At 39.4% G+C, this 14,132-nt stretch overlaps 1 protein-coding gene across 2 annotated transcripts in view; it reads left to right on the top strand.

The window, feature by feature from the left end:
- Nucleotides 1-12,544, top strand: part of LOC127654277 (HMG domain-containing protein 4-like) — a 37,363-nt gene extending 24,819 nt beyond the window's left edge. For both annotated transcript variants that reach the window (XM_052141402.1, XM_052141401.1), the window contains exons 4-12: nucleotides 2,708-2,974; nucleotides 4,630-4,833; nucleotides 6,714-6,817; nucleotides 6,898-6,976; nucleotides 11,028-11,092; nucleotides 11,397-11,520; nucleotides 11,601-11,827; nucleotides 12,032-12,154; nucleotides 12,296-12,544. In XM_052141402.1, the coding sequence (XP_051997362.1) occupies nucleotides 2,708-2,974; nucleotides 4,630-4,833; nucleotides 6,714-6,817; nucleotides 6,898-6,976; nucleotides 11,028-11,092; nucleotides 11,397-11,520; nucleotides 11,601-11,827; nucleotides 12,032-12,154; nucleotides 12,296-12,340 (1,238 nt within the window). In that variant the 3' untranslated portion in view covers nucleotides 12,341-12,544. The remainder of the gene's footprint in view (nucleotides 1-2,707; nucleotides 2,975-4,629; nucleotides 4,834-6,713; nucleotides 6,818-6,897; nucleotides 6,977-11,027; nucleotides 11,093-11,396; nucleotides 11,521-11,600; nucleotides 11,828-12,031; nucleotides 12,155-12,295) is intronic.
- Nucleotides 12,545-14,132: the final 1,588 nt, after the last annotated feature.

Here is a 14,132-nt window from a genome sequence, read left to right as displayed (position 1 = left end):
TATTTACGGATGCACTGTATTGTTTTTGGGAGTAGCACACACACCCCTAAAGTGGCAGATACTTAGGGAGAGGTGATTACTGCTTTTGGAAAAAGGTCATGAGGCATCAGTGTATTACTCCCTGCTAATTCAGAGTTTGGGGGATGAGGATTTAACTTCTATCAAGAGATTATGGTATTATAGAGTGTGGACTTGGATTCTAAAAAATGTCAAGTCTGCATCTAGAGATGCAAGGGTTCGCCTTATGCAATTGAAGTTTTACATAGATTTTATTGGATCCCCACTAGATTATATAGGCTTGGTCTTAAAGATACACCCACCTGCTGGCAATGCCAATCAGAAGTTGGAGACACTACCCATGTCTTTTGGGGGTGTGTTAAGATACAAGATTTTTGGTTGAAGGTTCAGAGTTATTTGTGTGACATTGTGGGCACTCAAATTTTAATTTTCCCCAGACTTTTCATTTTGGGCGATGGGGCAATCATAAATTTGGGGGAAAAGTTTATATATATATATTAAAAAAAATGGGTTCTGAATAGCATTTTGATTGGCAGAGGAAGTCAGACGGTGCACCATTATTTCCGGAGTGGTGTGCAGAGATGGCAGCTTATTTACAAAAATGTGAAGGGTGTACTTACTTTTGTGAGATACTGTATATACAAAAGGTGGCAGCTTTTGAAAAAAAAAATTTCTAGAGGACTGTGAAAATGTGGACTTGTTTGTGGGAAAGTGGGGTAAATATCTAGTGTTTTTGGAGGGCTGTCGGTGAGGGACAGTGGAGAGAGGGGTGTAATTGTTATGTGTGTGATTTTATTATATTTTATTTATTTTAATCATGTATTTTAATTCTCTTATATATTTTTTTGTGTTTGTCTCTAATCATGTGGGACCACTGGGGTGTTCTTGTGGTGGGGGGTAATAGAGGGTGTTAAGTATTGATTCTGTTTGTATATGTTTTGCTTTTATCTGTTTAATATATTAATTAATACAATATTTTAATCACCAAAAAAAAAACGCTCCGTTTCCTGTCAGTGAATGTTCAGTGAGCCGGCCCACACACCTACAACATGAGTGCAACAAATGACCTAATCACTCCAATGTATTGCAAGAAATACTCCACAAAACAAACTCCAGCCAATAGGTGGCATAAGCACACAGAGCGTGCAGATTCATTCAAAAAACTGTCCCGAAGGAGTGTTAATCCACAAAATAAACTTCAGACGCTAGGTAGAACCAGAACACAAAGAGGCAGTTTCCTCAAACAGTCCAGTGAATGTTCAGTGAGTCAGTCCACTTGGCTGCAACGCAAGTACAACAAAATTACTTACTCCATTGACTTTATTAAGGACATCGCTTGCTGTGGGCATGTGAATTTTTTACGGCCATCCTTAGCATCTATTCTCAATATGGCCGGGAATAAAAATCGCAAAAACAACCTTCTGTTGATGTAAGAGTTTCTTGCATGCATTGAATCGATCATGTTTCTCTCTTGTCAAATTCACAGTCTGGGAACAAGAAATGTTGTAGTTCTTCCAAGAAAGCCTTACTCTGTTTCTCGTGTAACAGAATTGATCGGGGCTTGTCTCCCTCAGCGGACCGCCGAGCCGGAACCCTGTGAGCTCACTCGATTTCCAGTTTATGGGCTGTTATGTCTGATTTGGAAAGAGCCCTTCCAGGAATTTCAAAAAATCCTGACCCTCTTCGGCCTCAGGAATTGCGACGATCCTTACGTTATTCCGCCGGCTACAGTTCTCCATTTCTTCCAACTTCTCCCAGACATGCTCCAAATCCACCTTGGTTGCTAGCAGATAATTCCTTTTCTGATGACTCCAGATAATCTATCCATTTCTCAACATCCCCCACTCTTGTAACCACTTAAGAGAATTGAATCTCCCTGGCAGTGATTGGTAAACGTTTTACAGCAAGATCCAAGTCCGCAATGACCTTCGTCAGCTTTGCCAACATGTTCAACATCTCTTGCCGAATTTCCCTAATTTCTCTGACCAAATTGACTCCCTGGCTTGGGGCCTTCTCAGGGGTGTCAGCTTGAGCATGTAAGTGTCTTTCAATGTCTCCAGAGCACGTGGATTTTGAATTCTTTGGCATATTGTCCTCCTAGAACAGATATGCAACAGTATATCAAATCTTACCGAGTTTTTGTCAGTAATTTAATTGACGAGATAAACACTGACTTATAGACCTCAATTATATGAATAAATTACCATATATTTGAAGTTTATTGCAAATGATTCCAATATAAACAAATATATAAGTAGTCATTTACAATGCAACATGGGGTGGGCGGTCACTTTTGGGAATATTCCCGTTTCCAAGGTAACAGTGACTTCTCTGATCGGTGGATGTCTCTTCAGCATTATGGGTAGTGTAGTTATTTACTGGGAATTTGACAACTGAACAACCTTAATAATTACTTAACGCCACAGATACACCGATAATGATGTTAATTGTATGGCCAATATAAGTGAATCACTGAGCCGATTTGGTCCTGAAATGTCTTGCATAACTTGTTAACATTAAAAATGTTATTCACTCTGGATAAAATTTAATTATTTTAATTTTTTTCTTGTGAGCTGACTGTTGCACCCTACAGTGAACTAGTGAGGTGGTGAACTGTGATTTTCTGTATTTGTCTGTTCAAGTTCAGCAGCTGCTATGTGCTTCAGTTGTTGATGTCTGTCTCATGTAGATCACAGCTCTGGATCCCACCATAAAAAGAAGCGTCCATCAGAGCTCTCGCTGCTATCACTGCCAGACACGTGCAGATCTCCTCAGAGCGGCATGACAGCGATGGGTCTCCTGCAGGCCATCACCTCCTCCACTGCGGTGGGCTCCGACGTGCCGTATGCCCTGTCCATGCCAAAGGAGCGCCGGACAGAACTGAGAGACTCCTGCAGGAAGCCACAAGTGATGCGAGATGCACTTCCTGTTGTGGGAGAGGAGGTGGAGCTGGAAGGTGAGCAGACGCAGCAGAGTGAATGTTTGTCTGGTGTTTCTTTCAGTTTATTACTTTGGTAACACATTTCTGAATTAATATTATTTATGTAGAATATATTTAAAGTCATTTTAAGGGAGGTGCTGAGTGTTTGACTTTGCGTGGAATTATGAACAGTAAAGTTTTATGTAAAAAATTTTTGCTGGTGCAATCAGTAATCTGATGACCATTTTAGATAGGTAATTTGTGGTGGATTACTTTTTGGATTAATTGACCCAACACTGTTTGTATATACAGTATCTCACAAAAGTGAGTACACCCCTCACATTTTTGTAAATATTTGATTATACCTTTTCATGTGACAACACTGAAGAAATGACACTTTGCTGCAATGTAAAGTAGTGAGTGTACAGCTTGTATAACTGTGTAAATTTGCTGTCCCCTTAAAATAACTCAACACAGCCATTAATGTCTAAACCGCTGGCAACAAAAGTGAGTACACCCCTACGTGAAAATGTCCAAATTGGACCCAAAGTGTCAGTATTTTGTGTGGCCACCATTATTTTCCAGCACTGCTTTAACCCTCTTGGGCATGGAGTTCACCAGAGCTTCACAGGTTGCCACTGGAGTCGTCCTCCATGACGACATCACGGAGCTGGTGGATGTTAGAGACCTTGTGCTCCTCCACCTTCCATTTGAGGATGCCCCACAGATGCTCAATAGGATTTAGGTCTGGAGACATGCTTGGCCAGTCCATCACCTTCACTCTCAGCTTCTTTAGAAAGGCAGTGGTCGTCTTGTAGGTGTGTTTGGGGTCGTTATCATGCTGGAATACTGCCCTGCGGCCCAGTCTCCGAAGGGAGGGGATCATGCTCTGCTTCAGTATGTCAAAGTACATGTTGGCATTCATGGTTCCCTCAATGAACTGTAGCTCCCCAGTGCCGGCAGCACTCATGCAGCCACAGACCAAGACACTCCCACCAACATGCTTGACTGAAGGCAAGACACACTTGTCGTTGTACTTCTCACCTGGTTTCCGCCACACACGCTTGACACCATCTGAACCAAATAAGTTTATCTTGGTCTCATCAGACCACAGGACATGGTTCCAGTAATCCATGTCCTTTGTCTGCTTGTCTTCAGCAAACTGTTTGCGGGCTTTCTTGTGCATCATCTTCAGAAGAGGCTTCCTTCTGGGATGACAGCCATGCAGACCAATTTGATGCAGTGTGCGGCGTATGGTCTGAGCACTAACAGGCTGACCCCCCACCCCTTCAACCTCTGCAGCAATGCTGGCAGCACTCATAGGTCTATTTCCCAAAGACAACCTCTGGATATGATGCTGAGCAAGTGTACTCAACTTCTTTGTTCGACCATGGCGAGGCCTGTTCTGAGTGGAATCTGTCCTGTTAAACCGCTGTATGGTCTTGGCCACCGTGCTGCACGGTGTTCTCACTGTTGTTGCCAGCCGTTTAGACATGAATTGCTGTGTGTTGAGTTATTTTGAGGGGACAGCAAATTTACACTTATACAAGCTGTAACACTCACTACTTTACATTGTAGCAAAGTGTGATTTCTTCAGTGTTGTCACATGAAAAGATATAATCAAATATTTTCAACAATGTGAGGGGTGTACTCACTTTTGTGAGATACTGTATGTGTATTGTGTTTGTCAGGTCATTACGGAGGATGTCATGATGTTATCGCTGACAGCAGCGGCTCATCTTCGGCTGACAGTGACGGAGGAAAACTGATGATTCATGAGTCCTCCACTCACAGCAAGAAAAAGAAAAAGAGTAAAAAGAGCAAGAAAAAGAGAGAGAGAGAGCGGCTCCGTGAGAAAAAACACAGCAGTAAAACAGCCAAGAGATCAGCAGCAGGTATGAACGCAACACAACTGTGTTGTCCAACAACTGAATAGTCCATTAGATAGATCCATAGATTCTATTTCAGTTGTAGTATTTTTCAACTTAGAGGATGATTTAACATACATGGCCTCTCACAGAGAGTTTTTTCATGCTGAGCAGAAGCGTGTTAACATTAACAGTAACTGTTGGATAAGGATGGGACAATGTGGTTATTTCAAGATTCGGTTTGATATATGATATGAGGTTCACGATTCGATATCTCGATTCAATATAAGACTTAAATGACACAGTATGGCAGAAAACGGTTTATTTTTTAAAAACATACTTTCGTAAAATGCATAAATGCATATAACTTCTCATCAAGATAAAGATAAAGTTATCAGCTGCTGGTATGCTGGTGTTTGCCAGTTGAATAGCACCACCAACATGCTGGATTGAGCAGCTATAGCGACTAAAAAAAGCTCTTCTCTCATTGGTCAGTCAGTTTTATCGCAGTCTGAAGAAAAAATAATTGGAACACACAAAAAAAAAACAAAAAAAAAAAAAAACTTCGGAATGTCGGCAGACGAATTGTCCAACTTGATTGCTGTGTGTTGAGTTATTTTGAGGGGACAGCAAATTTACACTTATACAAGCTGTACACTCACTACGTTACATTGTAGCAAAGTATAATTTCTTCAGTGTTGTCACATGAAAAGATATAATCAAATATTTTCAAAAATGTGAGGGGTGTACTCACTTTTGTGAGATACTGTATGTGTATTGTGTTTGTCAGGTCTTTACGGTGGATGTCATGATGTTATCGCTGACAGCAGCGGCAAAGGAATGCATTGTTACCATACAAAAGCTAGTTCGGAACAAACATTGGTACCGAAAAAACTGACATGGTGTGAACAGGCCTTCATACACAATTTAAATGCTCAAAGTTTAAATAATAGAGTTTAATATATCAGTCACCTGATCAGGTGCAGAACAAAGAAAAGAACTGAACAGAACCTGTCCTGAAAAAGTATGTGAAAATTTTTCATTTTTAATATTTTGTTTGTCTTGATTATTTTAATCATACTGTAAGTTTAAAAAACAAAAATACAAATTCTACATTCTATCATTTCATATTATTTCTTGAAATTGTGTATATATAATAATTATATGCGTTGTCTATGTTTGAAATAATGTGTATAATTAATAATAAGTTACAATAACAATAATTTTACATTCATTTTTATAACAAATGCTATTATGGTACTGTCACTTTAAGAGTTTAATGCGCATCTCACAGACTCACACAGGTGTTTCTGTTCATTCATTAACGAGAGAGATGTTTCAGTTTTAGAGCACCTGTGGTATTTGATTTTTTAAAATGTATTTTTCTTTTAACTTTTTTTATCTGTCTGTAAAGAACAAAACTCTTCAACAAGGTAATTTTCCAGGTATTTCAGTACTTACATTTCTAAAAGCTAAATTCAAGCACTTTATGGACATGGTGTGAACTTTGTAAACAGTATAGAAAAAAGTGCAGTAGGGATCAAATCAAGTGATCGAAATATTATAATGTTTGATGGGTCATTTCATTTATGATCACATGGACAGAAAACAATGTTTAAAATTTCAAAATATAAAGTTTTGCCTCGATATGGTTAGTAATTTTTCCATCCCATCTGTTGGACTATCAGCGTGCTAAAACTCTTAGAAGTTCTGTCTGCAAATTCATCCCCTTTAAATTACGACTGCTACAGCCATCAAAGCAACACTTGTGTAACAAATCCACCTTCAACAATAAATAAAGACAATAACTGTCTGTGTCACGCTGTCTGTCAAAATTCATTGTTTTCCCAGCGACTGATGCCACAAACCTTGCATTAAGTTTCAAATTTTGTGCTCTCCTGTCTCAGCCAATGGCAGCGCAGAATGGAGCGAGTACACTACAGGTCATCACAGCCGAGAGGAGAAGAAGAAGAAGAGAGAGGAAGGAGGCAAACACAAGAGTAAAGAAAAGGTACAAACAATCCGCTGAGGAAATATTAAAACACAGGCTTTAAAGCATTTACGTCTGTCATATGTCTGTCTCTTATGCAGAAGAAGAAGGTGTTGACGGCATATCAGATCTTCTATAAGGAGTACAGGAACAGTATTCTGGAGGAGGAGCCTGGACTCGGTGGGGTTTTCTCTCAATCTGTTTGTGTCATGCATGTTGTCTCATGGTAGTCAGAGATTTGATTGTGAGTTTTGCTCCACATTGCTGCCCACTTTCACAGGAAAAGACTTTCTGACTGACATGTAAATTGACCAGCCACAGATTGTATATTTGGGTGACATTTAGAGGCGGGTAAATCAGACCTCAGACATGTGTGCTGGTGGATATCTTGAGTATCTCTCAAAGTACTTATGACATGCATCACAAAGCCGATGACTAGTTCTTCCTGAGAAGTGCTCAATGTAGCATTCTGAACAATTGTAAACATGAATTTGGCAATGTTCAAAATAGCATACTAGTCTTAACTATTTCTGCATTATGCAAAATGTGCTCAGAGTACACTGCACAGAATACTGTATCCCACAGTGCAATGCGCTGGACTTGACCTTTCATTTCCAGTGTGATGAAATGAAGTAATATCGTCTTTTTGAGTTTTAACATCTCTTTCATAACTCATAAGTTGATCATAGTCAAAGAAGGTAAACATTTTTCTAAGATGAAAACTGAATGCCAACTAACTTTGACTGATCGATTTACATGTCATTCAGATGGTCTCCCCTGTCTAAGTGGGCAGTTCTTGGCCAGAATAAGCTGCAATGTGGACCAGATTTCATACTAATTTTTATACTGATAAACAAAAATTTGTTTATATAAGACTGTGTGCTCCCAGAATTTGACAGCCAATCAAATAGCTCTTGCCTATTTTGTAAGCAAAATACATCAGACTATCTATGAAGTGTCATGTGAGGCTCAAGTGATGTACAGTTGAAGTCAGAAGTTTACATACACCTTAGCCAAATACATTTAAACTCAGTTTTTCACTTGTAATCATAGAAAACATTCCCTGTCTTAGGTCAGTTAGGATCACTACTTTATTTTAAGAATGTGAAATGTCTAATAGCATTAGACTCTAATAGCATAGAGATGTCCTTCATTTCGAATGGTGAGTGTCCCAGATTACATTTCAATAAGTTACATAGGCCGATTGACAAAGGTAGGCTAGGCCTACTCAAGATTTTGTTTTATTGTTATGCATTCGGTCTCAGACATTTGACTCATTTGTCCCTTCCACCTAAGAGAGCCCCTCCCTGGTTTGGCATTGAACAGGTAGTTACTAATCGGAGAAGTTAAGTTACTCCGTTATCTTGCATTTGTCTTGTATGGACAAAAGTGTCCATTGTTTAACTCGGACATTTATTTAAATGCTGCCTTGAGCATATGGCTGAACCCCAAATTACATATCAATAAGTCCCCTTTCTGTTGGTCAGATTGGATTGTGAGGTGATTGTTACACTCAGCGACCTGTATGAGAGTGAAGTGTTGAGATCTTTTGAGAAATTGGGGTCATCATTTTGGGATTCCCAGATCTCAGTTTTATAGGTATTTACAGCTGCGCCACATGCTATGTATGTTTTTTGGGAATAGCACACACCCTCTAAAGCGGCAGATGCTTTGGGAGAGGTGATTACTGCTTTTGGAAAAGGTTATGAGGCATCAGTGTATTACACCATGCTAATTCAGAGGAGCTTTAGCTTCTATCAATAGATTATGGGAAAAGTAAACGAGGGTGTTAAGTATTGATTCTGTTTGTATATGTTCTTGCATTTATGTGTTAATATAAGAATCAATAAAAAATGTTCATCTGAAAAAAACAGCCTTTTGTGATTCACAGAGCTATTGCACGTACGTCTTCAAGTGGCTTAGAATAAAACAAGTCATATAAACTGCTTTAATGGTGTTTATATGGTTCTTTTATGTCATTTTTGGAGCTTGACAGAAACGAACATGACTAACACGGTATCGGATTTGGATCGGGCTCATCGGTCCGATACCCGATCTGTCTAAAAGCTTCAGAATCGGAGCCGATTCCGATCCAGGTATCGGATTGGTCCATTCCTTGTTCTGACCTGTGTGATGATCGCCAGGCAGATTATTTTGAGGGGTTGGAGGTCAGCTTTGTCGCCCCGATTTTGGGAGTGGTGCACGGAGATGGGGGAGGGTGGTGGCTTTTGAAGAGGTGTCATTTGGAAGACGGGGTAACTTAGATTTGTTTGTTGGGAAATGGGGCAATTATTTGGAGTTTTTGGAGGGCTCTCGGTTTGGGACATGGAGAGAGTAGTGTAGATTTGGTTGAGTATGGTTATATTTTGGTTTGTGTGATTTTGTTTTTTTCCGTATATTTACTCATTTGTGACCACAGGGATGTTTGTTGGGGGGTGGAATTGGGAGGGGTGGTTGTGGGGATTAAATGTTGTTTGTGTGTGTGTGTGTGTGTGTGTGTGTGTGTATATATATATATAATTACACACACAGGGTTGGGAAGTAAAGATATATGTAACGGGAATACGTATTTAAAATACAAAATATACGTTTTGGACATTTCTCCATAAAGTCGGATCTTTGTCCCCATGTGTACTTGCAAACTGTTGTCTGGCTTTGTTATGGTGGTTTTGGAGTATTGGCTTCTTCCTTGCTGAGCAGCCTTTATAGTTATGTTGATATAGGACACGTTTTACTGTATATATAGATACATGTCTACCTGTTTCCTACCGGAATCTTCACAAGGTCCTTTGCAGTTGTTCTGGGATTGATTTGCACTTTTCGCACCAAACTATGGTCATCTCTAGGATACAGAATGCGTCTCTTTCCTGAGTGGTATGATGACTGCAAGGTCCCATGGTGTGTATACTTGCATACTATTGTTTGAACAGATGAACGTGATACCTTCAGGTGTTTGGAAATTGCTCCCAAGGATGAAGCAGACTTGTGGAGGACCACAATTTTTTTTCTAAGGTCTCTGCTGATTTCTTTTGATTTTCCCATGATGTCAAGCAAAGAGGCATTGATTTTGAGGGTAGGGCTTAACATACATCCACGTTTACAACTCCAATTGACTCCAATTAGCCATTTAGCCTATCAGAAGCTAATTGCCAAAAGGCTTTACATAATTTTCTGTAATTTTCCAAGCTGCTTAAAGGCACAGTTGTATGTAAATTCTGATCCACTGGAATTGTGATATAGTCAATTAAAAGTTAAACAATCTGTCTGTATACAATTGTTGGAAAAATGACTCATGTCATGCGCAAAGTAGATGTCCTAAACCAGGGGTGCCCACACTTTTTTCATGATGATCTACTTATAAATGACCAACTCACTAAGATCAACCAACTGAAAAAAAACACTAAATGCTTGTTGGGACTACTGTATGTATCCCTACATGGAATTAATCTTGTAATTAATAAAAAAATATATATATGTAATAATGTTCAATGTTGATATCATTCAGTTTTAACACTAAACCCAAAACACCTACAGCACAATAGATTACAATAGCCAGGGCATTTACCTTATTCTGATGATTTGCACTGAATGGAATCAGACAGTAGCTGCTGGTAGCTAGTCTCAAACACTGCTAGTTTCGCAATTTCGCGCTCTGTTCTCAGAAGCCCTTGGAAGGCCCGCACCTAGTTGTCATGGCAACTGAATAAACTAAAATCTCGCCTGGTCAAAATGTACTCGTCAAGTGCAAGTCAGACAGAAACTAAAAGAAGGAAAGACACATATATATATATATATATATATATATATATATATATATATATATATATATGTATATATGTGTGTATATATACAGGAGTGCTAATCAGTCGTCATACGAAATTGAAATGTTTAGTTAAATTTTAATAGAAAAAAATAATAATTATATATATATATATATATATATATATATATATATATATATATATATATAATTTTTTTTTTTTTTTCTATTAAAATTTAACGAAACATTTCAATTTCGTGCGATCGACGTATTGGGCACTCCTGTCCTAAACGATTGCCAAAACTATAGTTTGCTGATATTAAATCTGTGGAGTGGTTAAAAAATTAGTTTTATTGACTTCAACTGTAATTAATCTAACGAGTCGATCAGAATGAGTTTAATATATTGACATCTGAAACAGTCTCTGTGTGTGTTTTTTTTTTTTTAATTTTTTTTATTGAATTTTTTCAGATTTTGGGGACTTGAGTAAAAGACTGGCTGATGCCTGGAAACAGCTCCCTGAGGGAGATAAACAGGTTCCCAACAATCATGTCCATTACACATTACTAACATCATATACACTATATTACCTGCATCATATAGCGTTAGTATATCACTAACTAGTGATACGTCACTAACATCCGCATAATACAGTATACATCACCAACATCATCATATACACTATACATCACCAACATCATATACGCTATACGTCACAAACATAATCATATACGCTATAAGTCACCCACATCGTGTATATATAACACCAACCTTATATACACTATACATTATATCATACAGTAGATTTAAAGTTAGGTTTTTTGGTTTGATCTTCGTCAGGTTTGGCGAGAGAGATCTGTGTATCTGCAGCGCAAGCAAATGAAATCGGATGCTGTTAAACACGTGAAACACCTTAAAGAACAACGAACGTCTCAAAAGGTCAAAGACAGCAGCAGGGTCAAAGGTCAGTACTTCACAGATGTGCGGTTTGAACATTCAGATTGGTTCACTTTGATCATTTCATGTATTTTCGTGTTTGCTCAGGACATTATTCAAGTGGGGTTGTGACCCCTGCAGCTGGAACAGTTGTGTTGAAGCATCCGGAAACCACAGTCACACCAGTTCAGAATGGATCCGCACCGCTATCTGTTTCCATGGTGACACGCTCCCCCATCAGAGAGCCAGATGTTGACCCCATTGATGCTGCCGCCCACCTGCAGCTGCTCGGAGAATCCCTGTCTCTGATTGGACGCAGACTGCAGGAGACTGAAGTATACATTCATTTATACACGCTCATGTCTGTTAAATTCTCAGTGATGCTCTGATACTTCAACAGAGAGTTTGTTGAACAGAAATTAAACTGCAGTCAGTAAACATAATACAACAGTTCTGTGTGTCATGGGACTTTTTACACTAGTTTTTCTTAACAATAGTGTTTGACGTTTATTCTGACAGTATATTGTGTGTGTGTTTAGGGGATGGTGACAGTCTCTGGTTCTCTGTCGGTTCTGTTGGACTCTGTTCTGTGTGCTCTCGGTCCGTTGGCCTGTCTCACCACACAGCTGCCAGAACTCAATGGCTGTCCACATCACGTGCTGGTACTGATTTCCTTAAGATATTATTAGATGTTACATATATATATATATATATATATATATATATATATATATATATATATATATAATAAATTACTAAATAACCTTAAAAAGTAAACTGATATGAACTCTCTCTGTCATCAGTCCAACACTCTGGATAATATCGCTTACGTGATGCCGGGTTTATGAACAAAAAAGATGCACGCTGATGCTGTTGAGACATCTCCACTTACAGATGAAATCATCAACTAAAGACTTACAGACTTGCTCAGTTTTGCACTGGACAAGCTCACAGACACTTTTAACATTTCTTAAAGCCCCATTTTTATCTGATCTAACCTTGTTTTTTGTATTTCTGTTGTTTTTCTTTCAATAAAATGTGTTTTAGTATTTCCTTTTAACTCTGGTTCAGACTGTTTTGGTAGATTGTTTTTGGTTTGTTGTTGATCTGGTTAAAAAAAAAAAAAAAAAGACAAGATTATTCAACATTCAACAAGCTTTCATATTTTAATCTCTTGTGGTGAAATGCTGGAATTTTCCAGTGAATTGTTCTCATTACACATTCCTCTCATAATTCAGATCTGTTGTGTGAACGCAGTGGAACTCTGCTGTACAGTTCTTCTCTTCTCTTCTTCTTGGAGGACATTGAGTGCCTTAGCTGACGGAATAACATCCATGTTGTTGGAATTCCTGAGGCCGAAGAAGGTCAGGATATGGTGAAATTCCTGTATAAGTCCATAAGCTGGAAATCGAGTGAGCTCACAGGGTTCCGGGATGGAGATCTGTGGGGGAAGACAGGCCCTATCAATTCTGGCCAAATTTCTGAGATCATCCGATAAAGATCTTGTGTTATGCTAGGCGAATAGTAAAGGAAGGCTTTCTTGGGAAAAACTACAGAAAATCTTGTTCACAGACTTCAATGAGAGAAACATGATTGATTCAAGGAATGCAAGAAACTTTTGGTCATGGACACAGGCAGTGATAGAGGAATGGCCATCGTGGACACTGGCAGTGACTGGGGAATAGGAGCCCTTCTTCTCCTTTTCCACTTACAGATGGCCGTGTGCACAGCTGTTGGACACTCGTAAGGCGGAGACTGGGGAGGCTCCAGGGCTACCGAGGCTGGGGAGAAAGTGGTCTCCGTTGATGGGATCTTGGAGACCACTGGAATCAAAGTCGAAAATTCCTTTAGGGCTGGAGCTGGCTCTGGGAATGACGAGGCTTGCAACACTGGCTTGTTGGCTGTGGCAGTCATGGGCATTGGCTCGTTGATCATGGCAGGCCTTGATGGCTTGGAGCAAGGAGGCTTGGAGCAAGGTACAGTAGAGACCATATTAACGTTCAGAGGTACCGGGTTAACTGACTTTATACAAGATGCAAAGCACGTATAAATACTGGGCTTGTGTTTGACCAGCCACAGATAGCCAAGAATCACCAGGTGCTTGTGTGATCCAAAAGTGGATATTTTCATGTTGAAGGACTCCCGCATGTAAAGGGAGTTCTTGGGTGACTTGTTGTATGGGTCCAGAGTGCAATGGTCTCCCATCTAGAGCTACAACAGAAACCGAGGGCACGCCAAGGTGAACATCAATAAAATTTCCAGCTGTCACTATGCTATCAAATTGCTTGAAGTAAGAGAGGGGGACATCTATAGGGAGAGATTGTAACAGTTTTTAATAACATTAACCTTCCCAATCATAGATAAATTTAATGAAGCCCACCTGCCCACATCGCTCTAAAACCTTTTTATTAAGGGGTCAAAATTAACTCTAACTAATTCAGACAAATTTGCTGGGAATAAAATGCCCAACTACTTAATGCCCTTTTTGGGCCACTGGAAGGCACCCAGCTGGAAAGCTGTTACTGGGCAGTACGCTGTCAAAGACATAGCTTTGCATTTAGACCAATTGACTGTATCCTGAGAACTTAGAAAAGGAATGAATAATTCTGTGGAGGTAAGGCATAGATCTAGTAGGGTCGG

The sequence above is a fragment of the Xyrauchen texanus genome, chromosome 13 (genome assembly GCF_025860055.1).
Source record: "Xyrauchen texanus isolate HMW12.3.18 chromosome 13, RBS_HiC_50CHRs, whole genome shotgun sequence".
Classification (NCBI taxonomy): Eukaryota; Metazoa; Chordata; class Actinopteri; order Cypriniformes; family Catostomidae; genus Xyrauchen; species Xyrauchen texanus.
Note: the sequence above shows the minus strand (reverse complement) of the source record. Positions and strands in the feature narration are given on the sequence as shown.